At 48.9% G+C, this 27,189-nt stretch overlaps 1 protein-coding gene across 6 annotated transcripts in view; it reads left to right on the top strand.

The window, feature by feature from the left end:
* SH3GL1 (SH3 domain containing GRB2 like 1, endophilin A2) overlaps window positions 1-27,106 on the top strand; it is a 62,453-nt gene extending 35,347 nt beyond the window's left edge. The window contains exons 2-10 of one of the 6 annotated variants that reach the window (XM_053295691.1): window positions 4,794-4,862; window positions 6,652-6,724; window positions 11,200-11,343; window positions 12,731-12,864; window positions 14,767-14,925; window positions 16,461-16,564; window positions 18,390-18,514; window positions 20,266-20,322; window positions 23,322-27,106. In XM_053295691.1, the coding sequence (XP_053151666.1) occupies window positions 4,794-4,862; window positions 6,652-6,724; window positions 11,200-11,343; window positions 12,731-12,864; window positions 14,767-14,925; window positions 16,461-16,564; window positions 18,390-18,514; window positions 20,266-20,322; window positions 23,322-23,518 (1,062 nt within the window). In that variant the 3' untranslated portion in view covers window positions 23,519-27,106. Of the gene's footprint in view, window positions 1-4,793; window positions 4,863-6,651; window positions 6,725-11,199; window positions 11,344-12,730; window positions 12,865-14,766; window positions 14,926-16,460; window positions 16,565-18,389; window positions 18,515-20,265; window positions 20,323-23,318 lie in introns of all 6 variants that reach the window. The other 5 variants (XM_053295693.1, XM_053295690.1, XM_053295692.1 and 2 more) reach the window with 5 other exon arrangements.
* Window positions 27,107-27,189: the final 83 nt, after the last annotated feature.

Below are 27,189 nucleotides of genomic sequence, written 5' to 3'. Positions count from 1 at the left end.
GGGCTGAGAAACATTGGTCTGAACCCCAGAAAGCTGCTGCACTTGTTCGTCAAGTGTAGACATGATGAACCAGGCTGGACCAAGGGTATGACTCAGTAAGTGTCAGCTTTGTATATTTAGAGGAAACTCCAGAGTTCAGTGGTAGAGCATCTGATCAGTAGGAAGCACTTCCTCTATTCCTAGAATCAGACCTTTGGTCCTTCTAGCTCAGTACTGTCTTCACAGACTGGCAGCAGCTTCTCCAAGGTTGCAGGCAGGAATTTCTCTCAGCCTTATCTTGGAGATGCTGCCAGGGAGGGGACTTGGAACCTAGATATTCTTCCCAGAGCGGCTCCATCCCCCGAGGGGAATATCTCACAGTGCTCACACTTCTAGGTTGTTGCCCCTCACAGCAACAGTGTCTGTACTCAAGTTGGTAAGGTAAGGTAAAGTGTGCCGTGGAGTCGATTTCGACTCCTGGCGCCCACAGAGCCTGTGGTTTTCTTTGTTAGGATACAGGAGGGGTTTACCGTTGCCGCCTCCTGTGCAGTATGAGATGATGATGCCTTTCAGCATCTTCCTATAATACTGTTTTTCCTTGTAGGAGCTCCTGGCCGTCAAGAGGTGAGCTAGTGCAGAGAAGAGGGGAATGTAAAGGGGAGCAAACAGCAGTGAGAGAGGAGACATGATTGCGATGCTTTAGACATAAGGACTAGAAGCTTGATGCAGCAGTGGAGAGCAGGAAAGAGCTGCTGCCGGGTGGCACAGAAATGGGCGTCAGGGAAGGGAGCTATAATCAGGACTGTCCTCATCAGTAATAATAATTTCAAAAATTGAAGTTTGCTCCCAAGGAATCCAAAGGTGGTATAAAGGAAAGCTGGATTCTGCCAGGGGTAATATTGGGGCAAATTGAACAGACGTGTATACATTTTCTTCAGCATTCAGGCTGCATTTCCTAATCAGTCCCTGGTCAGCCAGTCCCCTGCTTTCTGAGATGCCTGCAGGCATTGGCTTACAGCCAGGGCTGCTCAACTTCAGCCCTCCTGCAGATGTTGGCCTACAGTTCCCATAATCCCTGGCTGTTGGCCACTGTGCTGGGGATCATGGGAGTTGTAGTCCAAAAACAGCTGGGGCCCCTAAATTGAGCAGGCCTGGTTACGCACTTCCAAGCATGACCTTGCAGCTTTAGGGGCTAGAAACTTGCATATTGTTTTAAATGAAAGGTGAATTCCCACACCCAGTGCCACACCCTGCACTTTTTCTGCACTCCTGCAGAAGTTCAGCATGCGTGCATACATAACCCTTCCTACAGCGGAAGAGCCTTTGTGGGGCAAGAGAGAGAGCGAGAGCAGAGAAACGCAAAACATTTGGAAATCCCACGCTGCAAACGGCCTGACTTGCTTGAACACTGCGGATGGATCTCCATGTGCAACCTGCCACAACTCTTTCTGCCCTGGCCTTTGTGGGCCTCTGTCCTCCTCTTTCCTGCGGGTGCTGATAGATGTCTGTCTATCAGCGTGGGACACCTGTTTCCTCCGGGTGCCTGTCTGTAGCTGTCGCTCTTTCAAAATAAGAGGAAGGTGCCAAAGCTGGTCACCCATGATCTTTGTCGAAGCAGTTCTCCCCTTCTCTCTCACTCACACTCACCCCTCTCTTGGTTGTTAAATGGAAGAAAACTACCAGGGCCTCTGAAGCCCATCCCGCCCCTCTGCGTTTGACAGTCGTATTGGTGAAGATCCGTGTTGCGATCTGATCCATGCGCAGTTACGTTACATCCGTGGCTTGAAGCCACAACAAAGTTGACTCGCATAGCACTACGTGCTGTTGGAGAAAGAGCCTGTGAAAACTCTCAGCGGACTCAATTTGTCCTCATTCCAATCTCACTGTGAGACGCCTCCCAGTTTTTATATTTGAGTCAACAGGAGCCCATCCGGAGCGCCTCTGTAGTTCACTTTCTAACAAGGAGGAAGTTATGTTCTATTGTTTTGACCGTAGGTCATAACTCGAATAAACAGATTAAGCGCACATACACACACTTAAAAACAAGTGCTCTTGAGAGGGTCTGCCACGGGTTTGTCTGCACAGATGCGTTCCTATTCTTCTGCAGTGAAGGTGGAAAACCCTCTTTTTAAATATTTGCATGTATTTAATTGCCTTTCTCCTGCTCTTCATCCAAGGAGCTCACAGTGGCGATCTTGCTGACTCTTCTGATTTGCTTGCATAAGCTCACCAACCATATTTGTGTCCTTAAAGATAGCTTGGCATGATGTCAGAAACGAAACACAGGAAGGGGACAAGCTGCTGCCAGTCAGTGTAGACACAGAGTTAGACAAGCTGCTGCCAGTCAGTGTGTAGGCACTACTGAGCTAGATGGACCAATAATCTGGCTCAGTAGGAGACTCTATCCTATGTAACCACCAGTGTTCTCTCTCATCTTTTTCATCTGTGTGCGGAATGAGTTTTCTTCTGAGCATCAAGGCAGTGTGCGCGCACATGCGGTTCAGAGTGGGACCTTCCTGATTCCACCTGAGTGGGATCTAAAATTAACTGAGCGGACATACAAAAATGTGTGCATGCATGCACATTGGAGGGAACACTGACAGCCACCCCCAGTGTGCCATGTCTTCTATTTCTAGCTTGTGTTAGGAACAATTTATGAATGAGAAGCACCCTTGTCTGATTCTCCCAATGGCAGAGTTAGCTTTAGCAGGCACAAGTGAAAACACTTATATGGGCATTGTTTGGAGAACCCCAGGTGACTGCACTAGAATTGTTGGACTACAACTGGGAACATAGCAAGCTCAGACCCTTGGTTCATCTAGCCCAATATTGTCTACCCAGACTGGCAGCAGTTTCTCCAAGGTTGCAGGCAGGAGTCTCTCTCGGCCCTACCTTGGAGAGGAGAGCTGGTCTGGTGGCAGCAAGCATGACTTGTCCCCTTAGCGAAGCAGGGTCCACCCTGGTGACATATGAATGGGAGACTAGAAGTGTGAGCACTGTCAGATATTCCCCTCAGGGGATGGAGCTGCTCTGGGAAGAGGAGAAGGTTTCAAGTTCCCTCCCTGGCTTCTCCAAGATAGGGCTGAGAGAGATTCCTGCCTGTAACCTTGGAGAAGCCGCTGCTAGTCTGTGAAGACAATGCTGAGCTAGATAAACCAATGGTCTGACTCAGTATATGGCAACTTCCTATGTTCCTAACTTGGAACCTTCTGCATGCAGATGCTCTTCTTCCCAGAGTGGCTCTATCCCCTGAGGGGAATATCTTACAGTGCTCACATGTAGTCTCCCATTCAAATGCCAACCAGAGTGAATCTGACTTAGCAGTGGGGACAATTCATGCTTGCTATCACAAGACCAGTTCTCCTCCCTTGCATGGGAAACTTAATTATTCTGTTGTTCAAACAGTAGCTGCAACATGGGGGCATAAGAAGCGGCCTTCTACTGAGTCAGACCATTCCTCCAGCTAGCTCAGTATTGTCTACCCAGACTGGCAGCCGCTTCTCCAAGACTGCAGGCGGGAGTCTCTCTCCCAGCCCTATCTTGGAGATGCCAGGGATGGAACTCAGAAACTTCTGCAGGCAAGCAGGCAGCTGCTCTTCCCAGAGCGGCCCCATCCCTTAAAGGGAATCTCTTACACTGCTCACACACGTAGTCTCCCATTCAAATGAAAACCAGGGTGGACCCTGCTTAGCAAAGGGGACAATTTTTGCTTGCTACTGCCAGACCAGTTCTTGCATCATGCTGGGCAGTTGTAGCCCAGCCACATCTAGAGACCCAAGCTTCGGAAGGACCACCTGTAGCCACAGCCTGAGGTCGCAGTCTTTTCCCATCCCCTCCCTCCTTGCAGTCCTTTCAGCTGGAGATCCCAGAGACGACATCTGCTTGCAGAGCAGCATTGTGCTCTATCCCTCCACCACCATGAACTGGTGGAAGGGCATCTGCTGGGCTTGCAGAAGGCCCCACGTTCAAGGCCTGACGACATCTCCAAGCTGTGGTCCTTCTCATTGTTTTCATCTCTGTGCAGAATGCGTTTTGTTCTGGGCGGCAGTATCAAGGCAGTGTGTGCGTACATGCATTCAGAATGGGGCCTTCCTGATTCAGCCTGAGCGGGATCTAAAATGAACTGAGCGGACATTAAAAAAATAATAATAATAATTGTGAGTGTGCGCACGCCTTGGAGGGAACACTGTCCCCAAGTAAGGCTGCTGGGTAATACCCCTGTTTGAAACTCGAAAGAGCTGCCAGTCAGTGTAGACACTACTGAGCGAGATGGACCAAGGGTCTGACTCAGTAAAAGATTGTTCTATGTAACCACCCCCAGCCCACAGGGCCACATCTTCATATTTCTAGCTCATGTGGAAGGTTATTAGAACTGAAGAACAAAAAGCGTCAGAACAAAAAACACTGTTTTTGTAATCTTTATTAAGTGCCTTTTTTTTAAAAAAAGAAGGCATTGAAATGCTTGACCAACAAGCAGAAGGTTGCCAGTTCGAATCCCCGCTGCTACTGTATCAGGCAGCAGCAATATAGGAAGGTGCTGAAAGGCCTCGTCTCATACTGCGTGGGAGAAGGCAATGGCAAACCCCTCCTGTATTCTGCTAAAGACAACCGCAGGGCTCTGTGGGCGCCCGGAGTCGAAACCGACTTGACGGCACACTTTACCTTTACACAGTGACTTATATGGTTAGGAATGTATGTTAAAGGTGTATTCCCCTTGTGTTCCTACCAAGGGGGAGAAAGAAAGAATTTCAGATGAGTCCAATACGTATTAGTTCGTCGGAACGTTCTTGACTGTCTCTGTGGTTTTATTACAGCTGGTCAGTGAGAAGGTTGGAGGTGCCGAGGGGACCAAGCTCGATGAGGACTTCAAGGAAATGGAAAAGGTGAGTCCAGGAAAGCAGTGCCGTGTGAGGGCCCGTGGAGGTGCACATGTGCGATGGCCATTAGAGTCCTCCAGCAACTGTGCCCAGCCCAGAGCTGACCCCTCCCGGTTGCAGACCTGGGAAAAAGAGGGAGAGGGGAGTTGGTTCTGTTTTCGGCCATATCTTAATGGTTGCCACTGGGTCCTGTTTTTAGTTGTGTTATTTTTTTAGACAAATTCGTTCATTTTATTAATGTTTTATATTATTTTATTCTGTTTAATATGTTGACTGACCATTTTTTGAGCCACCCTTAGCACTGGAGGGGTGGGATATAAATAGTTCAAATAAATAAAATAATGTAACACTATTGACATTGATACAGTTGTAGGCTATCCTGTCTTAAACACAGTATTTACCTGAATCTAAGATGAGGTTTCCCCCCAGTTCTTCTTTCCTGTTAAATATTTTATTTATTTTACATTTTCTATCCCGCTCTTCCTCCAAGGAGCCCAGAGCGGTGTACTACATACTTAGGTTTCTCCTCACAACAACCCTGTGAAGTAGGTTAGGCTGAGAGAGAAGTGACTTGCCCAGAGTCACACAGCTAGTTTCCTGGCTGAATGGGGATTTGAACTCAGGTCTCCCCGGTCCTAGTCCCGCACTCTAGCCACTACACCACACTGGCTTCCATACAGGGCAGTTGCCTTAGATTCAGAGTCCTCTTTCTTTTAGGTAAATACAGGTATAACTTGTATTTAGCCTCTATCTTTCAAGGCATTGTCTTGCATTCAGTCACCTTCTGTTCGGGTAAATACGGCAATAGCCAGCGTTGCTTGCTTTCCATTTTCATGTGGTTTAATTTTTGCATTGGTACATGTTGAAGATTCACCAGTTGCCCCAAAATGGCAACAGTTGATTAATTTAAAGGTGGCAGTTGATTTACCAGCCCACAGTCTCATGTAATCTATAGGTTTATTTGTTGGTGCAGTCTTCCAGCGAAAGGAGCTTCTGTTTCTCTGCAGATTCCTGTTTTGATTTTAATTGCAATTGGCTTGGGTTTTGTTTTTGTTAATAACCCATAATATCCTAGAAGGAATGCTAGTGGAAGCTGCGCTGTGATCTGCTGCTGCTATGGGATGGGGTGGTAGTGAACTGGAAAAGCATCTGCTTTACACGCAGAATGCCTCCAGCCTGCAATATCTTTTATATTATATTATTTATTTTATTTTTATTTAACATATTTTTATACCACCCTAAACTTACATCTCTGGGCGGTTTGCAACAAAACCAGAAAAGTTAAAACATTAGTTAAAACAGATAAATGATGACAAAGAAATTAAAGCATTGGTTAAAATAAATGACAGCAAAAAGTTAAAACATTTCAGCAATTTAAAACCTTAAAACAATATTTTAAAACAATGTTAAAACTATTAAAACTGTATTTAATTAAAAGCCTGGGTGAACAAATGTATCTTTAAAGATTTTTTTAAAATGGTCAGAGATGAGGAGGCTCTTATTTCAGCAGGGAGCGCATTCCAAAGCATCGGGGCAGCAACGGAGAAGGCTAGTCCATAAATGTGTTAAAATATTCTGTGTTAAAATATTCTGGAAGGCCCTTATTCTTTATAAGGGCCTTCTAGAATATTTTAACACTTTTAAGTATTCGACAAAATGTTTAAAGCTTGCTCCAAAGCAAATGTCTTCTAAATCTAGACCTTTAGAAGTTGGTCACACCATTTTAGAAGTTAGCCACACATTCTCCGTCTGCTTCTATTTTACAGTTTTTCACCCTTTGCTTCTGTTTCTACAGAAAGTGGATCTCACCAGCAAGGCTGTTACAGAGGTGTTGGCCCGAACGACAGAGTACCTCCAGCCTAATCCAGGTGAGAGCCATGCCGTAGCCAGTGTGTCTGGCTGGGGGGCTAGTTATAATCATTTAATCGTAACGTGTATCCCTCGCTTCTCTATGACAAGGAGTGTGCTCATGGGAACCTGCATCCTGTGCTCTTTCTCCTACCCATTCCCATAGACCAGGGCTTCCTCCCCAGCTCCCAAATATGCCCTTGCTACAACTCTGTGAGGTAGGTTAAGTTAACTGTCCCAAGATCGCTCATTGAGCTTTTGAGAATTTGAACCCATGTGTTCTGACCTGCATCTGGCACATCGGTTACTCTCCACCTTTCTAGCTCCAGAGGCCCCTTTCCATATCTGATGGGGCCATAGCTCAGTGGAAGAGTGCCTGCTTTGCCTACGGAAGGTCAAAGGTTCAGTCTGAAACCTTGGAGAACTCTGCTAGTCGGGGTTGGAAAAGACCCATCTGAATTCCTAAAGAGTCCCTGCCAGCCAGTGTAGACTGGGATGGAGCCGCTCTGGGAAGAGCAGAAGGTTTCAAGTTCCCTCCCTGGCTTCTCCAAGATAGGACAAGATGATTTTTTTTTTAATAGGACAAGATTTTTTTATTGAACCAACAAACTACCAAAGCATACAGTACGTTGCCAAAGCACAATTCTGTACAAAGTGGTTGTTTGTACATCATATATCTACAAAGATTTACACACAAGGATTTGGAAACCCACAAGGTTATGAAGTATATGCAGGCAGTACTGTAACTCAGGGGTGGGGGATTACAAGGCACATCAGGTAATCGGGGGGGGGGAGGGTTACATCCAACGTCCATTTCCATAATTTGTCCCATTGCTGTTTAGAAGAGATACTCTTGTCTTTTTGCACATAACCATACAAACTTTTCCAGAAGAGATTTACTGTCTCATCTGCGTGAACCTTTTGGTCGCATCTTCCCTCCCTATTCCTATGCAGGAGCATTGCATAAACGACATACAGGTTTACTAACCTGATTATGAGAAGGGGAACGTTCCAATTCCCTAGTATGAGGGCACCCGTTCCGTCCCGTTTCCTTGAAGTTTTCTTTCTGGGACCTCGGAAAGAGGTTCTATCGCTCAAACCCGAGGTGAGAGAGATTCCTGCCTGCAACCTTGAAGAAGCCGCTGCCAGTCTGTGAAGACGATACTGAGCTAGATAGACCAATGGTCTGACTCAGTATATGGCAGCTTCCTATGTAGACAATACTGAGCTAGATAGGGTCTGAGTCAGTATAATGCAGCTTCTTCGACGTGGTCTCTGTCTTCTACACAAATGGGCTCTGCACCTGCGCTGAGACCTCGTCGGAATCTAACAAGCTGAATTCTCCTGCTTTGGGTGGGAACCCTGCCCCCAGCCGCTATCTTTCTCCATCTGCCTTTCAGTGAACATCGTGGAGTCTGCAGCTTGGCAACGAATAGGATCTTGCTGTCCCCTTTGTTTGTTTGTTTATTTATTTTTTGTTTATTAAATTTATATACCGCCTTTCATTAAAACAATCCCAAGGCGGTTTACAGCAAAATTTAAAAACAAGATGGTAAAAAAGAGACACAATTATAATATTAAGTGAAAAATATAAAATGAATCTGATTAAAATTTTGAAACAAAAGCATCAAAGCAATACAGAGTACAAAGAGCAGCAGCAGAGAATCTAATAAATGCCTGGGCAAAAAGCCAAGATTTTACACTCTTTCTAAAAGCTGTGATGGTGAAGCTGTCAATGCAATGAGCGAATAGCCACCAGGAGAGCATTCCAGAGTTGTTTTCTCCTTGCTTGTTTACAAATTTTGTTTCTTCTCTTATTGCTTTCTTTAATCTTTGCGTAGTACTGGGGAGTCCCGTTGCTGGACCTATTTGCTTCCCGGGACAACACGCAGTGTGTCTCTATTGCTCCAGGGGAGGGGAGTGCAAGGGCTCTCTGGCTGATGCCTTCATCCTATCTTGGACGGGCCCTATTCTGTATGTGCTTCCTCCGTTTCCCCTCATCCCGAGGGCACTAATGAGGGTGGATTGAGCCAGGGCAATCCTGATAGCCCCGTGGTGGCCCCGGAGGCCTTGGTTTCTAACCCTGCAGTGCTTGGTGATGGACTGGAAACGCCTACCTGTCCTGCCAGACCTGCTGTCTCGGGGACAGGGACGGGTGCTCCACCCAGATGTTCGGTCCCTCCATCTGATTGCACGGCAGGTCCTGCCAGCTTCCTGTTGAGACTTAAGGAAGTTTTGGTTGCTGCTAGAAAGCAGTCCACACGGAAGTCATATGAGCACAAGTGGACTTGTTTTACTTCCTTCGCTTCCCTACATGGCTTTGATGCCTTTAATACATCTATACAAGATATATGTAACTATTGTCGCATAAGGAATCTGGTTTAAAGCTTTCATTCGTTCGTTCGTTCATTCATTCGATTTCTATACTGCCCTTCCAAATGTGGCTCAGGGCAGTTTACACAGAGAAATATAAATAAATAAGATCCCTTAAGGATCTTATTTCATCCCTTAAGGTGTATTTGGCTGCCCTTGTGTCATGTTCCCCCTCTAACTGGGCTTCATGGTTTAAAGATCTGGTGGTAAAAGGTTTTCTGAAAAGTTTGACACACATGTTCCCAGACGATCCAGTCACGTCACCGGCTTGGGACCTGTCCATACTATTGGCTGGTCTGCTACAGCCGCCATTTGAGCCTTTGGCTTCAATTGATCCCCATCTCCTGACCTGGAAGGTTACCTTTTCTTTCTTTTTTTTGCATTTTTAAATTTTTATTAGATTTTACAATAACTTTTACATTCAATTACATTCATTTCCTAGCTCTACACGTAAATAAATGTTGACTTCCAGCTCACCTTTCTGCACAGTTCACAATAACTATACATATAGACCACTGCTATAATAATTCAAAATATTCAAACTGCATTCAATAGGAAGGTCACCTTTTTGGTGGCCGTTATCTCCGCCAGGAGGGTTAATAAGTTACGGGCCCTGAGGGTTGACCAATTGTACCTTCAATTCCATAAGGCCAAGGCTGTACTCAGGCCTGATGTTCAGTTCTTGCCCAAAGTGGTGTCCATGTTTCGCCGTTCATCACAGCTCACTTTGCCCGTGTTTTTTCCAAATCCTTCATCGGATGCAGAAAGACGATTGCACCGTTTGGACGTTTGTAGGGCATTGTCCTTTTACATCCAAAGGTCTGCTGGGTGAAGGAAATCTCCTTCCTTGTTCATTCTGTACGATGGGCCACGTAAAGGTCTACAGGTCTCGGCCCAATCCATGTCCAGGTGGATAGTTTCCACGATTGAACTTTGTTATCAATTGGCTCATAAGCAGTTGCCTGCAACAGTTAAGGCGCACTATGTTAGGTCCGTGGCGGCCTCTGTGGCCTTTGATCGTGCGGTCCCGTTGGACGCTATATGTCAGGCAGCTACTTGGGCTTTGCCCCATTTGTTTATCCATCATTCTGCAATTGATACTAGGGCACGAAATGATGCTGTCTTTGGCAGGAGTGTCCTGCAATCCATTTTCAGTTGATGTACTTGTTTTTGAAATAAGTTTTCCTGGCAGTTACATATTGCTTCTGTCTCTTCCCTTCTCCTTGGGTTCTAGCTTGTTATGCACCCAGTTGTGTAGAAGATGAGAGACCATGTCAAAGAACCACAGGTTTCTCACCTGTAACGTTGGTTCTCCTAGTGGTCCTCTGTACTTCTACACGCCCTCCCGTCCTCCCCGTGGGGTTCACTGAAGCTGGACTCTGCGATTGAGGGGATAAAGAGTGGTGCAGGCTGGGGGTGGGGTTCCCACCCAAAGCAGGAGAATTGAGCTGGTTCGATTCCGACGAGGTCTCTGCGCAGGCGCAAAGCCCATTTGTATAGAAGGAAGTACGGATGACCACTAGAAGAACCAAAGTGACAGGTGAGTAACCTGTAGTTCTGGTGAAACGGACGAAACTTTTCAATTCTGGCGCCTCTGCACTTTGCAGGTGATCCTGGGGTGAGGTCGTTGTATACGGGAGTTGGGGGGACCACCCAACTTCATGCTGCTGGTCCTGTGCTGGATCTCATGAGATGAAAAAGACAGTCTCCATTGTCCTTTTGCTTGTGAACTTCTTTCAGGGCTGGTTGCGGCTGGAGGCAGAGCACAGGCTGGGAAGCGAAACTGCAAGGCCGTTCTGATGGCTTTGAATCGCCTCTTGGAATGAGCCCACTTCCCAGCACTGTTTCTGCAAAGAGCACTCCAGGGACTAATTGGGAGCTGGCCAGAAGGCTGTGGGGAATTCATAGATCCGTTTTTTTGGCAAGCTTCACGCCAAACTATTTTCTGCCTGCTATCTTGGAAAGCGACCCTTATTTAAAGCACAGGATATTTCTCGGTGGTTAAGACAATAGGTTTCTTTGGCCAGGGTGACAATCACTTTAAGAAAGCTTGGCAGTCTTCTGACGGTTGGCAGGACTGTGAAATGGAAACTCAGTTGTGGCTTTCTCTCTTCCGTGCCAGCATCCCGGGCCAAGCTGACAATGCTAAACACAGTGTCCAAAATCCGAGGGCAAGTGAAGAACCCGGGCTACCCGCAATCCGAAGGGCTGCTTGGCGAATCGATGATCCGATACGGCAAAGAGTTGGGTGATGAATCAAACTTTGGTGAGTGTGCCCTCTTCCTGAGGGGAGCCCCTTTCTTCCGCGCGTGGACCTAAAGCGCATCCTCGTTTTCTCACTTATTGAGCTCCCATAAGTCATCTTGGTAACATTCAGAGTTTGCATCAGGGTGAGCTGTGAGAACCAGGAAGCTGGCCTGCTTCTTGCTTGGAAGGAGTGTTGTAATGTTTTCAACTTTTCATTTTTGTTTTAACGAATGTCTTACTTTGTTTTTATTTTGTGGTAAACCACCCAGAGACGTAGGTTTTGGGCGGTATAAAATATGTTGATAAATAAAAATAATAATAAATAAGGAAAGCTGGAGGGAGGTTTGCATATTATTGTGATTATTTGATATGTCAGGCTGAGCTAGAGTCTCTGGTTTGTGGTCGCCCAGCCAGTAATTCTAGAGTCAGAGGGTTGGAAGGGACTTTGGAAGGCTTTCTAATTTTCTGCAGAGTGCAGAAATGTGTTTGCTGCATCCCTGACAGGTGGCCATTCAGCCTCTGCTGGGCAACTCCAGAGAGGGAGAGCCCCTCACTCCATGAGGCGGGCTGTTCCGCTGTCCCACAACTCTTTACAGTTAGGAACTCCTTCATTCCTCATCTGTTAGAATAGAATAAGGCAAAAGTGAGGGGTGGAGGTTTTGGAATCACAGAATATTAGAGTTGGAAGGGGACCTTGGAAGTCTTCTAGTTGAATCCCCTGCTCAGTGCAGGAAACTGCTACAGCATCTCTTGTCCAGCCTCTGTCTGAAAACCCCCATCAAAGAGCCCATCACTGCAGGAGGCAGGGTGTTCCACTGTTCAACCGTTCTGAACAGTTGGGAGCTTTTGTTGAAAAGCAGTATATAAATATTTGTTGTATGAGATGCCTCTGAATCCCTGCTACAGGGGAGCAACAGCAGGAGAAAGGGCTCTTGCCTGTGGTCTCTCCAGAGGCCTCTGGTGGGCCACTGGGGGGAAAAGGATGCTGGACTAGAGAGCTGGTCTGGTGGTAGCAAGCATGACTTGTCCCCTTGGCTAAGCAGAGGGGATGGAGCCACTCTGGGTAGAGCAGAAGGTTCCAAGTTCTGTCCCTGGCATCTTCTCCAAGATAGGGCTGAGAGAGACTCCTGCCTGCAACCTTGGAGAAGCCGCTGCCAGTCTGTGCAGACAATACTGAGCAAGATGGACCTATGGTCTGACTCAGTATATGGCCGCTTCCTATGTTCCTAGGCCTTGGGCCTGATCCAGCAGGGCTGTTCTTATATGCTGTATGTGTGGCAAGCTCCTCTGTGATACATTCACAGGGTCAAAACCTTGTTTTATACAAAGCCCTCTTGTTCTTAGCCAGCTCTCTGACGGACTCTTCTTTTATCTTTTTTCTTCTCTCCGTTTCTCTGTGCACAAAGGTGACGCGCTGCTCGATGCGGGCGAATCCATGAAGCGCCTGGCTGAAGTGAAGGACTCCCTGGATATCGAAGTCAAGCAGAACTTCATCGACCCGCTCCAGAACTTGTGCGACAAGGACTTGAAAGAGATCCAAGTAAGGCGAGCTGGTCTGGTGGTAGCAAGCATGACTTGCCCCCCTTAGCTAAGCAGGATCTGCCCTGGTTGCATATGAAAGGCGGACTAGAAGTGTGAGCACAGTAAGATTTTCCCCTCAGGGGATGGAGCTGCTCTGGGAAGAGCATCTAAGTTCCCATTTCCCTCCCTGGCAGCATCTCCAAGATAGAGCTGAGAGAGATTCCTGCCTGCAACCTTGGAGGAGCTGCTGCCATTCTGTGAAGACAATACTGAGTTAGACAGACCAGTGGTCTGACTGAGTATGTGGCAGCTTCCTAGGTTCCTATGTAAGCATGACGGTTGGAGCGAGAGGAAATCCTCAGGTTGTGACAAGCAAGCAGAGCAGTTAGGATGGGCGAGAGGTGGCAGGGTGTGTCCGATCCTCTGAGGGAGTCCCCAAAAGATACTCAGCAGAGGATGGAAGGGCCCCCTTTCCTCTTTGGGGAGGAATCTCCCTTCCCTTGATCCAATGGCAATGAATGAGGACAGCTACCTGGAGGCATTCAAACCCACCCAGGCCTTGGCTGGTGGTGGCTGGGAAAAGCTGTACTGGCATCACGATCCTCTCCCTTCTTGATACTCTTCACCACCACCACCCTTTCCACCCCTTTCCAGCATCATTTTCCAGCCCGCACCATGTTTTGAGAACAACCCCCACATTAGAACTTTGGAACTCTAAAACAAATCCACATAACAAAAGTCACGCATCAGCAAGACTGCAAACCCTCCAGACAAAAGTGTTGTATGTCCCTGGTGTGCATGTATTACCTGAGCCTGTGTCTGAGCATGGAGTTAAAACGAAAATAAGTAACAAAGCCAGGAGTCCCTCCTGCAACTTGGATCTTACTTCATATGCAAATTTTAATTTTTTTCTGGTTTTTGGGGTGTTCTAGTGCAAGGCAGAGGTGGGTGTGGTGCTCAATCCCAGCTCCTTTTCAGATCCTTTCACTCTCGGAAACACAGAGCTCTGAAATGGCTGGTAAAAAATCCCCGAGTTTTACACAGCTTTCCCTCACAGAAACAGAATGGCCTGTGATCATCTTGAGGGAGCACACTGATAACTTTTCCACTCTTTTTGGGCAAGCCCTCCTCCCCGCCTTGCCACTGAGTCCCATTAACTCTGCCCTCCTGCTTGTCTGTTAACTGTGCTCTGAGCCCACAAACATTCCGTCCTATCTACCAACATGGGAGCAGTTGCTGGGGGTTGTCTCCCTTCATTTCTCTGCCCTTCCGCTTCATATTTTTTAAACATCTACACATCTGTGAGTCATCCAGAGACTCCAGTTGTCTGCCCATAAGGATCATAACGTTGCCAGCTCATTCGGAAATACATTTAAGATATATCTATTTGTCAGTTCTGAACTTACTGCCCATCCATTCCCCCCCCGCCCCCCGTGGTCTAAACCGGCAAGGCACCCTGCACTGGTCTGCTTGGCCATCCGAGGCCTGGCTGTCCCCTGTCGTCCAGCAGTGAGGGCAGGTGGGCTGTGGGGCAAAAGATTACTTTGGTTCCCCAAACGATTTTAAAACTCCGATCTCACAAGGCAGTACTAATCCCAGATCACAGAATCCTTCCAAAGGAGCCTTTAGAATCCTAGAATGTTAAGAGTTGGAAGGGACCTTAGAGGGACATTCTTGCTCGGTGCAGGAAATTGCTTTGGCATCCCTGACAGATAGCTATCCAGCAGAGTTGGAAGGGACGCTAGAGGTCATCTAGTCCAGCCTCCTGTTCAGTCCCCTACAAAATTGTTGTAAAGCCCTTCTAGACTGGGGCCCAGTTAGAGACCAAAATTCACCCCTTTTGTGGCTTTACGAGTACCCATAATATTTCTGATGATTGCATCCCCCCACTCTTGTTTTCTTTCCTCTCTTCCTCAAACAGCACCACTTGAAGAAACTGGAGGGCCGACGCTTAGACTTTGACTACAAGAAGAAGCGCCAGGGGAAAATCCCCGACGAGGAGCTCCGGCAAGCCCTGGAGAAATTTGAGGAGTCCAAGGAAGTCGCCGAGACGAGCATGCACAACCTCCTAGAGACGGATGTGAGTGTGCCCGGAAGAGTTAGTTTTTTTAGTTTAGAAAAAAGACGACTGCGGGGAGACATGATAGAGGTCTATAAAATCATGCATGGGGTGGAGAAAGTGGAGAGAGAGAAATTCTTCTCCCTCTCCCATAACACTAGAACCAGGGGTCATCCCATGAAATTGATTGCTAGGAGGTCTAGGACCAACAAACGGAAGTATTGTTTCACACAACGCATGGTCTACTTGTGGAACTCTCTGCCACAGGATGTGGTGACAGCCAACAACCTGGATGGCTTTAAGAGGGGTTTGTATAACTTCAGGGAGGAGAGGGCTATCAACGGCTAGTAGTCGGAGGGCTATAGGCCACCTCCAGCCTCAGAGGGAGGATGCCTCTAAATACCAATTGCAGGGGAGCAACAGCAAGAGAGAGGGCATGCCCTCAACTCCTGGTGGGCCACTGTGTGAAACAGGATGCTGGACTAGATGGGCCTTGGGCCTGATCCAGCAGGGCTGCTCTTCTGTTCTTAAGATTGTCCTCTCTCTTGCCGGCTGTGCTGGGACATGGGGTTTTCCTCAGAGCTGGTGAGAGCTGACATAGGGAATAAGTGTGTGTGCTCTGTGTTCAAATCTAGCTTCTTTGGGCCTGAATTTGCTGCCAGAGGTGACCCACTGATCTTTTGACCCCAAGACCTCTAAATGGGCAATGCGGGAAGAATCAAGCTGGCCTGCCTTGAAAGCTTGTTGTGACAATTATAGTACTCAATTATATAACTCCATAGTACATCGATGTGTATTATGATGAAGATCCTTCTTGCAAAGCCAGAATAATTCAAGCAAATGCTCTGTGCCTAATGAAGTGCTTCCCACCCCCTGTTCAAACCCGTTCTGTACATAATGTGTGCTCCAGCACTGAGTTATGGATGCTCCTGATGAATATGTGAAGCTGCCTCCTACTGAGTCAGACCCTTGGTCCAGCTCGCTCAGGGTTGTCTCCACTGACTGGCAGCGGCTCTCCAGGGTTTTAGGCTGAGAAGGCCTTTGCCAGCCCTTCGTGGAGGTGCTGCCAGGGATTGAACCTGGGACCTTCTGTGCACAAAGCAGGAGTTCTTCCACTGAAATATGGATGCTCTGGATGAATATGTGAAGCTGCCTCCTACTGAGTCAGACCCTTGGTCTCTCTAACTCATTGTTATCTACACTTTACTGGCAGCAGCTCTCCAGGGTTTCAGGTGTGAGTCTTCCGAGTCCTACCTGAGAATTAAACCTGGGACCTTCTGTCTCCTGGAAACCAAATGGAACTAGGTGGGGATGCCCACAACTCCATGGTAGAGCACCTGCTTTGTAGGCAGGTGGCCACAGATTCAGCCCTCAGTATCTCCAGGTAAAAGGGTCTCGGGTAACAGGGCAAGGAAAGGGACCTCTGTCTGTCTGAAACCCTGGAGACCTGCTGCCAATCCGAGCAGACAATGCTAGACTAGTTGGACAGAGAGTCTGACTCTTTCGGCAGCAGCTTCTCGTATTCACATGTGCAATTTCTGTTGGTCTTGCTACAGATCGAGCAAGTGAGCCAGCTTTCGGCCTTGGTGGATGCCCAGCTCGATTATCACAGGCAAGCAGTGCAGATCCTGGACGAGCTAGCCGATAAACTCAAGCGCAGGTCAGTCGGGGGTTGTCTGTTCTCCACTATCTCCACTGTTGTGTTGAAACAGGGCACTGTAAATGTGTGCCTTAAGATCTTCCAGTAAGCCTGGTGCCCTGGTCAGACACTTTGGATGACTTAATTTAATATGCATTTTAGCCGGTTGACCAGCAAAATCTGCGTGAATTTGCAGATGAGAAACGAGAGTCTGAATGCAAAAGGGGCATACTCCCTTTCTTTTAGAAGGCGAGTGCGTGCTGTGGAAGGCATTGCCTTCGCGCAGAACTGCACAACTCGGACTGCTTTTGGACTCCAACCCATTGAAACATATACAGGAGAACATCATTAATCACGGAATCGGTATCCGCAGTTTCACGTATCCGCGGTCGGATAATTAGGGACATAGGACATAAGGACATAGGAAGCTGCCATATACTGAGTCAGACCATTGGTCTGTCTCGCTCAGTGTTGTCTTCACAGACTGGCAGCGGCTTCTCCAAGGTTGCAGGCAGGAATCTCTCTCAGCCTTATCTTGGGAGAAGCCAGGGAGGGAAATTGAAACCTTCTGCTCTTCCCAGAGCGGCTCCATCCCCTGTGGGGAATATCTTACAGTGCTCACCCTTCTAGTCTCCCATTCATATGCAACCAAGGCAGATCCTGCTTAGCTAAGGGGACAAGTCATGCTTGCTACCCCAAGACCAGCTGACCTTACGCGGGGTGAAAGCAGCTTTTTTAAAGGGTTAACCTTACATATCCACAGGTCGGATACCTCGAAGGTAATTTCCATCTGCCATTTTGAGATCGGGAGCCTCAACATTGCTCCTTCCCCCCCCAAAAAAACGGGATGGGGGGTTGTCATTTTCAGCTGGGTATTTTTGCTATTCAGGGACACTGCTGGACTGCTGAAGACCCGTGAAGCACAGTAGGCTTTAAATGCCCCACGCGTTTAAAGGTCCATTTAACCCTTTTTATCCATTTTCCCCGACCTCCGGGCACCTAAGCCCTGCATTTGCATTGGCCCAATGCCTCTGTCTTAGCGGTTTCCATATCCTCAGTAGTAGCGGAGAACGGAGCCCCCACGAATATGGAAGTTCTCCTGTATGTGTCTCTTCCTCCCAAGCGAGCGTAATTCACTCTGAGGCTATCTGCACTTAAAGTGTGATCTGAGACTCAGTTCGTCTTCCCCAGGGATCCCTGGGAAGCATAGCGTTGGGAACTGTAGGGGACCCTAGGAACTACAGAGGAGGGCTTGGGATCTCTCTGGCAGTAAAGGAGGTCTGGAGGGCTACTTGTAACGCAGGGGTGCACAGCTTCAGCCCTCAAGTTGTGTACAGTTCCTGTACTCTTCGGCCACAGTGGATGATGGGAGTTGTAGTCCAGTAAGAGCTAGAGGGCTGCCCTATGTGTGAGAGAGCAGGAAGGTTTCTAATGCAGACATTATTATTTGCTTATTTTATATATATATACATATATATATATATATATATATATATATACACACATACATACATACACACATACACATACACATACACACACACTGCTTTTTCAACCACAAGTTCTCAAAGCGGTTTACAAAGCGAAAAAGATGATTATGTTTCCCTGCCCCAAAGAGGCTCATAGTCTTGGACGAGGCATTCTTTCTCACAGCAGAGGGAATGCCTCTTCTAAAACGGTGCTGGCTACTTGCATTTTTTATAATTACTTTATTTAATTTTTTTTTTTAAATCTGTCAATTGATAGCCTAAAAAGTTGCTATTTTATTTTCATCAGTTAGGCCAGCTCATCACTTAACTAAATGTCGTAGCTCTATTAATGACCCGCTTCCTTCCTCTCTCCTCAGAGTGAGGGAGGCGTCCTCACGCCCCAAACGAGAATATAAACCAAAGCCCCGGGAATCCTACGAATTTGGGGAGAGCGACCAGTCCAACGGTGGCTTTGCCTGCAACCCTGCCCCCAGAGTCTCGGGTAAGGATGGCTCGATAATGTTCCTCCTGCCAGAGGTGGAGCGCTGAGAACGTGATAGCTGTAGTGGGTGGGACCCTTCCAGGACACACTGGGGAGGGAGAGCCTCCCGCACCCGAAAGGACCCCTTTTAAGAAGGCGGCAGCTAGATGCTTAGCTTTGGGGGCTGGAGAAGGGGTGCGGAGCAGGGAGCTCTAGTCCAACATCAGTCAGGGGTCTGCGCTTCTGGGGTGTGTCCGCATGGCCACTTCCTTGCTATTTGGTTTGGTGAATCACACGCACACACACACCCCTCTCCCCCGCCCCCAATCCAGTTATTAGCTACTGCTGCTGAGGCCACCAAAAGGACGGAAGTCAAGAACACGCTCATGCCTCCCCGCACCACCCACCAGCTGGGATACCGCTGCTGCCCGCAGCATTGTGGCGTTAGTTTCTAGTTGACTGCTTTTGGGATTTACGTGCTTCTCGGAGGAATCTGGTGGGCCAGTGTGTGAAACAGGATGCTGGACAAGATCGGCCGCCTTGGGCCCGATGATCCAGCCAGGCTGTTCTTAAGGTTTTATGCAGTTAGTTGTTGCAGTGGGAGACAAATATTGGGTGAAAAGTGAGATTAAAAAATAGTAAGTAATCTGGATGTACAGAAAAGTCCCTGGGATTTGGGGCCAGGCACAGGACAGCACTCCCCCCGCCCCCCATACGGAGAACCCACAGTCCAGCTGCTGCTGGGATCCCTGATTGCTCTCTAGGCCCAGTGGCACAAACTATCAGGGAGCATAGGGAACCTACAGTACTGTGCTGCTGGAAGTCATAGTGGGGCCCAATTCTTGGCTGAAAAATGGAGTTAAATTTTAGTAAATAACCTGGCTTTGCCCAGAACCCAACCAGCTCAAGGCAAGGTTGCAAAAGGCATTGCAAATTGCAGTGCAAAACTTGTGTCTGGCTGCATTCGCACGTAACATGAAACCGCAGTTACATGAGGCAGAGGTTGGAGCTCCATTATGTCCAAATGCATACAATGGCGGTTTGTATATGTATATCCCGTTTTTAAAAAATAAATTTAAAAATCCTGGTTTTTACATGTATATCCCAGGCCCTGGGAGTGGGAGCAGGTACATAACAGCATTGGTCCCCCCACACCCACCGCAATGAGAACTGATAAGCCTGGCATCCAAGGCTAGTGCTGGGATCCCTGGTTGGCTAGTTTAGTGGCACAAACTACCAGGAAGCATAGGGGACCTGATGCCATTTTCGGGTTTGGTGAGCTTTTGGTGGGGAGAAGCATTGGGAATGCAGTTGCAAGCAAGCCGTGCAGGCAGAGAGTATGTTTGGAGAGCCTGCCTTCTGATGCCTCCCCGTCCCACAGAGCCTGAAACAATGCTGGGTGTGTGTGTGTGTGGGATGATGGCAGCAGTGCCCCCCCCCAATGCAGCAACCTGGGGCACAGGTCAGGATGCACGTACAAAACTTCCGTGCAGCTGTGACTGCAGATCGCTGCCCTGCCACAGATCAGGGCAGAGAGAGAGGTTGCACAGCCTCAATATCCGCACTCTCCCGTTTCCGCTGTAGACCCACGTAGAGACCTATAGTCGAGTCTCCTGGTACTACTCCTGCGTGCCTCCTAACTGACACCCCCCCCCCCCCGCATCCTACCCCCGGCTGCTTGGTGTTACGTCTCGTCAAGAGAGCATTTTATATCCATAGGTTTTTTTTGGTTAAGCATGTCTTTTTTTTTTTCCCCCTTCTCCTTTTGGAAGCAGCTTCCTCCTCTTTCCGATCCGAAAAACCGTCCCGGACCCCCAGCCGGAATTTTTGTGAGTTCCCTGCCCTGCCTTGACGCTTCCTTTCCTTCCTCTGTCCCCTGCATGAAGCATGACCTTCCCTTTCCCCTCCTTTTCTCTTCCTTCCTCTTTAACAGTTTGATTTGCTGACGTTCCTGTCCTGAGATTGAGTGTGGGTCCCCTCGGTGCTTCTGGCTATCCTCAGTAACTCTTTGTATGCCTGGTGCACTCGCCCTCCCGCCAATCTCTGTTTTTCTCCTTCCTCCTGTTTAAGAAGCCAAGTTTCTAGCCCTTAAAGCTGCTAATCAAGCAGGCAAAGCTTGGTGGAATTTCAGAAACGCAAAGATGGTTGAGGAAAGTTCTGTACTGTTCTGGTTGCTCCGTCTCAAAAAGGGTTTTGTGGAACTGGGAAACGTGCAGGATTGGGCAACCAAAATGACCAGGAGGGTGAAATACTTTTACTACAAGGAGAGAGGCATTTCAGGAGCTTCTTGGGTTAGGAGGAAAAAAAGCTGATGTGAGGGAACTTGATACAGATATAAAGACAACAAATATTCATATACTGCTTTTCAACAAAAGTTCCCAAGGTGGCTTACATAGATATAAATAAATAAGATGGATCCCTGTCCCAAAGGGTTGACAATCTAAAAAAGAAACATAAGATAGATACTAGCAACAGCCACTGGAGGGATGCTGTGCTGGGGATGGATAGGGCCGGTTGCTCTCCCCCTACTAAATAAAGAGAATCACCACTTTTGAAAGGTGCCTCTATGTTCAGTGAGCAGGGGATGTGATGGGAAGTTTAAAATGTGTGGGGTGGAGAAAGTGAATAGTGACTCTCCCCCCCCCCCCATGGGCTGTAGCTCAGTGGTAGAGCACCTGCTTTGCAGGCAGAAGTTCCCCGGTGCAGTTCCTGGCATCTCCAGGTAGCGCTGGGAAAAACCCTTATTGGAAACTCTGGAGAGTTGCTGCCAGTCAGCGTAGAATAGACACTACTGTGCTAGATGGACCAGAGGGATCAGGCTCAGCAGAAGCTCATTTCCTACATTCACAAGGAGCATCTGTAGTTCAGAGGAAGAGCCCCAGCTTTGCAGGCAGAGGGTCCCAGGTTTAGTCCCTGGCAGGACCTCCCGGTAGGGCTGGGCAAGAGCCTGCCTAAGACCTTGGGAGAGCTGCTGCCAGTCAGTGCAGACAATATTGAGATAGATGGCCCAAGGGTCTGACTCGGGAGAAGGCAGCTTCCTTTGTTTTTCCTCCTAACACTAGAACTCGGGGTCACTTGATAAAATTGATAGGCAGTATATTCAGGAAAGACCCAAAAAAGAAAAATAGAATTGTTCTCACAACACACACAGTTTGGAACAATGTGGAATTCTGTACCCCAAGATTGCAGTGGTGGCTACTGGCTAACAGAAGCTTTGAGGGAAGATCAAACATATTTCTGAAGCAAGAGGTCTATCTGTAGCTATATTATGTGGCTGTGTGGAGCCTCCATGTTCAGAGGCAGTCTACTTCTGAATGGCAGTTGCTGGGGTAGAAACTCAACATGTTGCTTCTGAGCTCCACTCGTGACTGTAGGACTAGAACCTTGGCCCTCCTGCAGATGTTGGCCTACAATTCCCATAATCCCTGGCTATTGGCCACTGTGGCAGGGGATTATGGGAGTTGTAGTTCAAAAACAGCTGGGGGGCCTAAGTTGAGCAGGCCTGTTGTAGCGTGATCCAGCAGGACAGCTGTTGTATTCTTGCAAAAGCATTTGGTGGGTGGGGACTGAGTTGCTTTTTGCCCATTTCTCAAGACTAGAAGCAGAATTTGGGGTGGGGGGTGGGTGGAGGAATGATTACCTGCTTCCGTAGTTCTCAGACTTGGGTCCCCAGATGTTGATGTACTACAACTCCCGTTATTCCCTGCCACTCTGTCCCTCCCTGGCAGCATCTCCCAGATAGGAGAGATTCCTGCCTGCAACCTTGGAGAAGCCGCTGCCAGTCTGTGAAGGCAATACGGAGCTAGATAGACCAAGGGTCTGACTCGGTCTGTGGCAGCTGCCTAGGTTCCTATGTTGCTCCTTCCAAAGGGCCATAGGAATGCATGGCATAGCATGCACAAAGAAATGCATGGCTGCTCTTCTAGTGAAAGGCCATTTGGAAATTCAATGCATTCCATGGCCTTTTGGAAGGAACCAAGGCTTTTCCATGGGCATTCCTTGTCCTTCATTTTAGTTCCTTCCCTAGAGCAGTGTTTCTCTACCGCCGGTCTGGTGCCGGTTCATGAGCTGTTGATTACTGGTCCGTGAGGGTTTTGGTCCATCCCATCTAGAGGGGTGGGGCCTGGGATCCACAGAGCCCGGGCGAGCTCTATGGAGCTCGTTTCTAGGAGCTCGTTTCCCTCGCTGCTGGAGAAACATTTAGCGTCCCCGAATAAACATCATCCAACAATGAAGGCTGCCTGGAAATGAGCTCTGGAGAGTTCCTGGTGGTGGCCCCTACCAGCCCAAAAGTGTTTGCGGGGCCTGCGGTTGGGGCGCCCCCTTTATTAACCGCTGGTCCGGTAAACTGCACATGAAGAATGTACCAGTCCATGACTCCAAAAACGTTGAGAAACACTGCCCTAGAGCAGGGGTTCTCTACACTGGGTCCCCAGATGTTTTCGGACTTCGTCTCCCATAATCCCCAGCCCCAGTGACCTTTGGTTGGGGATTATGGGAGTTGAAGTCCAATAACATCTGGGGACCAACTTTGAGAATCTCTGCCCTCGAGCATCTCCTTTGCAGGCAGAAGGTTCCAAGCTCCCTCCCTGGCATCTCCCAGACTCCTGCCTGCAACTTTGGAGAAGCCGCTGCCAGTCTGTGTCGACAGTACTGAGCTAGATGGACCAAGGGTCTGACTCAGTCGAAGGCCGCTTCCTATGTCCCTGTGCCAGTAGTCCAACATCATCTGGGGCCCCGCATTTGAGACCCCCGGAAGCCGGAAACGGGATCTGCCGAGACGGGCCGCCTCCGCGCCGTAACCCGCCTGCCTTGCCTTCTCCAGCAGCTCACCTGGACCAGCCCTGCTGCAAGGCGTTGTACGACTTCGAGCCCGAGAACGACGGGGAGCTGGGCTTCAAAGAGGGCGACATCATCACGCTGACCAATCAGATCGACGAGAACTGGTACGAGGGCATGATCAACGGCCAGTCGGGCTTCTTCCCGCTCAACTACGTGGAAGTGCTGGTCCCGCTACCTCAGTGAAACGGCCTCCCCCGCCTCCCCTCCTCCTCCCCCCCTCCCCCCCCACCCCCTGTACCCACTTGCACACCGAGAGAAGAGCACACCCACACTTGAGGGGGCCGTGCCCGCCTGGACGATTACTCTCCTCTTCTTACATTCCGTGTGGTGACCCGACACTAATTTCCCGTCCAGCACGGGGGGACGATTCGAGAGTGCCAGCGTATCGGCACACGCAGCCATGGCAGAAGGGAACAAGCTGGGGGCGGGGGCGAGGGGCAAGCACAAGAGAGGCTCAGACTGACCACCAACCCCACCCCACCCCCCCAAAAGAAATTTCTGAAGCAGGAATTTTCAAGGCGCATGGAGTTGTCCCGGTTTGTTGCGTGCTGCGCGTCATGTGTTGTGGTGCTTGGCTTGTTTGGTTTCTGTGTTTTTTCCTTGCGAGGGGTGCTGGCCGCACCGGGAATTGTGGGGCTCGCAGCTGTGGGTGTCGGATATGTTTTCCCTCTGCCTGGTGGGGGGCGGTGGGGACGTGGCAACCTGGGGAGCAGCTGTCTGCGGCTGGGTGTGTGCCGGCGGTGCAGAGACGCCCAACGAGAACACCCATGCCGCATGCACGGCAGGCCTTCTCTCAGGTCTGGCTTGCACAAAACACTACCAGAGACTTTTCCTCTCTCCACAGTTGTCACAGGGAGCGCACGTCTTTTTTCGATCCCTCAGACGACAGCCTTCTTGGCCGTCTCTTCTTCCCCGCTCTACTTCTTCTTCCAGGTTCTTGTAAGGCAGGGTTTCTTAACCTTGGGTCCCCAGATGTTCTTCGACTACAGCTCCCCATCCACAAAGGCCATGGCTGAGGGGAGTTGTAGCCCAACATCTGAGGCCCCCCAGTTAAGAAATGACTCTGCTCTAAGGACTTGGCTTGGAGGGAAACTGGACGTGTTTCCCTACACCGACGTTAGTCTGACGATGTGGATTTTAAGACACACCCGCCCATGGTTTCAGGTGGAAACCTCGAGGTGCCCTCTAGTCGCTGGACCACACTTGGTCCTCCAGGCCTTAACAGCCCCTCTGCCTTGAGCCATATTGCCTCAGCAGCCATCTCTCTACTCGTTGAGCAGCTGCGGGTGCTTGAGCCACAGCCGCCATGTTTTCTTAACCCCCTGTGTGGACGCCTGCAATGTGGTGGCCGAGACAGCCATTGCAGGATAGGGGCACCAACCTGGTGGCAACACGGTCAAGGGGCTCTGCTTTGAGCGCTGCCCGGTCGACGCCCATCCTGAACTTTTTCCCGCCCTACACTTTGTGTTCAGTTGGCTTCCTTGCCCAAAAGGAGACCCCCCCCGCCCTTCCTCTTATTCGTCCCGTCTCTACGTACGTGCCTTGTTGTCTCAGCTTCCTTTTGAACGCTGGGGGTCCTGTCCATTCGCAGCGAGAGAAGCTTCTCGTACCGTTTTCTCCACCCCTTCAGGTCTTGCTTCAGTCCCGTCTCCCGTCGGTGCCTCCCTTCTGGTTCGCTGCCTTTCAGGCTGCTGTTCCGTTATGTTCACAAGAACGTCTTGACACTACAAATGGCTTGCCTGGCTTGCCTTCCACTGTGAAACCTTGGGAGTTGTAGTTCTTTATGAGTTCTGCTGCAGAAATACTAGATTTGAAACCGGGACAGGCTAACTGGTGAATATTTCTAGAGGCATGTCCCCGGGAACACGAAGGCAGGCACCTCTTAGATGTATTTAGAAATTGGAGAGGGAATGTATGAATTCCAGTCTCTTTCCTAGCAAAGGTGAGCCCCTGGGCCTTGACTGCAGAAACCTCTGGGAAATCTATGATCCCTGCAAAGCAAAATGCACCAACTTTCAGGGCCAATGCCCACATTTTAAAGCCACAATTTAAAAACCAGGTATAAGGGCCAATGCCCACGTTTTGCCAAGGTGACGAGATTCTCACCTGGCCTCTGGGAATTTGTTTGGTTTTCATCCTGCAAGAAAACCAAGGCAGTAGATGGCTGGAGATTGCCGCTTCATGATTTTTGAAATGTAGAGTTAAAACCAGCGGAGTTTGCCCAGACGCATACAAGTCCAGCTTTTGGAAGTGCACGGATATTTAACTGCTGTACCTACACCGTTAAAATATCCGTACATTTTCTGTCTGCTTCTAGTTGGGGGAAGCAGACCTTCCACACTCACCCCGAAAGTGACACATTGATTCGATGTGTTCTCCCCTACCCCCAAGCCCCACACATACACACCCCAAATGTGGAACGTACCCAGCACCTTAGGCTAAGCACAGTAGCCATGTGGCTTTGGTGGGGAAAGTGGGCAGGGAATAACAGCAATGCACTCAATGCTTGTCTCTGCTCCCCGGGAATCCTCCTCCCTTCAGGTTCAGCCTGAAGCCGGAATTGCTGTTTCCCCCTTCGATGCAGCTGCTAGTTGGGGGGGCAGGTATGGGGAGAGATGATCTGCAGAGGCTTTAGATGTATTTCCCTTCTCTCACTGCAGGCAGTGGGATTAAGCACAGCCACAATTGATTCGCTTGGGTGGGTGGGGTGTCTGTGATGATTCATTCCACCCCACCCGCTTGCTCAAAAGCAGTGCTTTTGTATGGCTGGATGGGTGGTGGTGGTCCCTAGCTTTCTACTGCTACACCCACAAGTTTAGAAACCTAATTGGGGACGGGTGGTGAGAGGCAGGATGGGGCCCTTCCCTCCCTGCCCACACGAGCCATAACTCTTTTCTTCTTAGCGACCCCTCCCCAAAAACCGATTGCTCCAGTCCCGAAGCAATATCTTTGTAGCGTCTTTGTAATTTAATTTCTCCTTGCTGCTCAGCGCCTGCGATTTCATCTGTAACCGTCTCATAAGCGTCGCTTCTATTTTACTCTTCTCACTGTCCATGCTCCGCAACTTATTTAAACATCGTTTGTAACTCCCCCTTCCCCGCCTTTTTAAAAAACCAAACGTGTTCGCCTAAATCTGTATTGTGTCCCTATCGCAGGGGCTCTCCAGCTTGGGTCCCCGGATGATGTTGGACTACAACTCCCAAGGGCCAAAAGGAGTTGTCGTCCAACAACAACTGGGGACCCAAGTTGCAGAAACCCTGCCCGAATGTGATTTGCAAAGCATTAGCCAGCTGCAAAGAGTTTAGTGGTCATGTGTACCCTCCCCTTTCAAGTTGTTTCCCCCACCTCCCAAATTCCCCAAAACTTACATTTGATTTGCAGGCCTGATCCTGTTCTTTAGGGGGTGGGGGGGAATGCAGCAGCAGCTGTTTGCTATTACAAAGTAATTCCCCCCCACCCCACCCCAGTCTTCTGTTCTCTCTCCCATTACATACCTATAGGGACCATAAAAATAAGCACTCTTTTTTTGGGGGGGAGGGGGAGGCCTTTGTAAATATATTCTGTTTCTCGTTGATCCATAGCAGCGTCAGCCAGGGTGTAACTTCTGGTGCCTGGTCCCGTGGAATGAACAAGTCTGACTTTTCTTAGGCTGAACAATTTATTGAAAAAGTGTCTCTTTCCTCCCTTTTTGTTATGGGTTCCCCCCCCCTTCCCCCTGTTTTGGAATAAAATAAAAACCTTGTATCCTTGAAATAAAAAGTATTAAATGTTTTGAGGGTGTCTGGTCTTTTTTTTTTTTTTAAAGGAGAAGGATAACTATTTGTAACATTTTCAACGCATTTGATAGGTAGATC

This window comes from Hemicordylus capensis, chromosome 2, assembly GCF_027244095.1.
Source record: "Hemicordylus capensis ecotype Gifberg chromosome 2, rHemCap1.1.pri, whole genome shotgun sequence".
Classification (NCBI taxonomy): Eukaryota; Metazoa; Chordata; class Lepidosauria; order Squamata; family Cordylidae; genus Hemicordylus; species Hemicordylus capensis.
The sequence above is the reverse complement of the archived record's forward strand: the minus strand, read 5'-3'. Positions and strand labels throughout refer to the sequence as shown.